Source organism: Otolemur garnettii, unplaced genomic scaffold (assembly GCF_000181295.1).
Source record: "Otolemur garnettii isolate 467f Iridium unplaced genomic scaffold, OtoGar3 scaffold00159, whole genome shotgun sequence".
Lineage (NCBI taxonomy): Eukaryota > Metazoa > Chordata > Mammalia > Primates > Galagidae > Otolemur > Otolemur garnettii.
In genome coordinates, this window is record NW_003852554.1 from 1,323,746 (window position 1) to 1,325,707 (window position 1,962).

Below are 1,962 nucleotides of genomic sequence, written 5' to 3' on the forward strand. Positions count from 1 at the left end.
GCTGCAGGCACTGAGCCAAGGACCCCCTGTATTCTTAATAACCTTTGTATTTCCTTACCCAATAGCAATTATTGATTAAAATCTCTGAGTGTGTGGCCTGGGAACTAGCATTTAGCAAGGCTCCCTGGTGACTTTTTAGCCCTTTACCATTTAGATACCTACTTCTAATAATCGCATTGCTTTCACTTTAATAGGTAAAATCAGGCAGCATCTTTGACAATGTCCTTCTTACAAATGATGAAGAGTCTGCTGAAAAGGTTGGAAATGAGACCTGGGGAACAAGAAAGGTAAGATGCTCCCCCATCTTGGATTTCAAATATCAGAAAATCAGCCCCATAGTTATTGGCTCATTCGTCCCAGCTACTTGGGAGGCTGAGGCAGGAGACTTGCTTGAGCCCAGGAGTTGGAGGTTGCTGTGAGCTGTGATGCCACAACACTCTACCCAGGGTGACAGCTTGAGTCTCTGTCTCAAAAAAAAAAAAAAAAAAAAAAGAAAGAAAGAAAGAAAGATAAAAGAAAAACTGGGGGTTTTACAAAGCTTGGTGGAGTGACATATGTTGGAAATGGTCCCTTGGTCACACAGCTGTTCCTATGAAACTGATTTGGTGAGTTACTTAAATGTACTGCTGAAGTAAAAACATGCAGAATAACCCTCCTTTATGCTCTTTTTGAAACATATCCAGATACTGAAAAGTGACCATGGTAACTATTACCAACCAGGCATGGTGGCTTATGCCTGTAGTCCCCAAACTTTGGGAGGCCAAGGTGGGAGGATCACTTAAGGCCAGGAGTTCAAGACCAGCCTGGGGAACATACAACATACCCCCTCTCTACAAAAAAAAAGAAAGAAAAATTAGCTGGGTGTGGTGATGTGCATCACGTCAGGAGGCTGAGGCAGCAGGATCACTTGAGCCCAGGAGTTTGAGGCTGCAGCCTAACAGAATGAACCCTCCCCCCTCTAATAAAAAGAAGGCAACTCCTCCTACCGATAATTACCGTTTACTGAATGATTATTATCTGGTAGACACTGTTTGCTGTACATATATTATCTCTAATTCTCATGCCACTACTTTTAGGAAGTTATTATTTTGCATACTTTATTATGAGGGAATAAGCTCAGAAGGATTGAATAACTTGCCCAAGATCATATTGCTAGTATGTGGTTGAGCTGGTCGGTCGACTCCATGAATTGTGCTCTTTCTATTCCATTCCTTTATCATTAAATAAACAACCGGAAATATTATACAGACTTACTTGACCTTTTCCTTCAGTTGTAAATACTACAGATGTTATTTTAAGAAAATAGACAACTGGGCCAGGCATGGTGGCTCACTCCTGTAATCCCAACACTCTGGGAGGCCGAAGTGGGAAGGTCACTTGAGGTCAGCAGTTTGAGAGCAGAGCAAGACCAAGACCCCATCTCAACTAATAGAAAAATTAGCCAGGCATTGTGGTGAGTGTCTGTATTCCCAGATATGTGGGAGGCTGAGGCAAGAGGATTGCTTCAACCCAGGAGTTTAAGGTAGCTGCAAGCTAGTCTGAGCACCGGGGCACTATAGCCTGAGCAACAGAATGAGACTTTAATCTCAAAAAAAAAAAGGAAAAGAAAATAGAGAACTGAAAAGATCTAAATTAAGAATTTCTAAATTCTGTTTGCATTTTTTGTCACACTTTCTTTTTCCTATGTTCTCTTAATTTTTCTGATTATATTAAGAAGAGACCCTTTACAAAGACATCTCTATATAAACATCAGAGGTGGGTGCTATTTATCTGAGCTGGGACAGGAGCTACTGGACACCAATTTGGAGGCTAGAAGAATGATAAATTTTCTTTACAACCCTCTAAAATAGTTCAGAGGCTTGAGGAACACAGAACCTCAGCAGAAAGTAATTTTTTTTTTCTAATGCTGTACTAGAGAAGTACAGCATTCTGGACCCCCTGTAGTCTTTTTTTTTTTTTTTT

At 40.8% G+C, this 1,962-nt stretch overlaps 1 protein-coding gene across 1 annotated transcript in view; it reads left to right on the forward strand.

Moving 5' to 3' along the window:
* LOC100954043 (calreticulin-like) overlaps positions 1 to 1,962 on the forward strand; it is a gene marked incomplete at its 3' end in the record, with an annotated part of 39,043 nt that overhangs the window by 34,665 nt on the left and 2,416 nt on the right. The window contains exon 8 of the mRNA XM_023519164.1: positions 195 to 287. Within this exon, the coding sequence (XP_023374932.1) occupies positions 195 to 287 (93 nt within the window). The remainder of the gene's footprint in view (positions 1 to 194; positions 288 to 1,962) is intronic.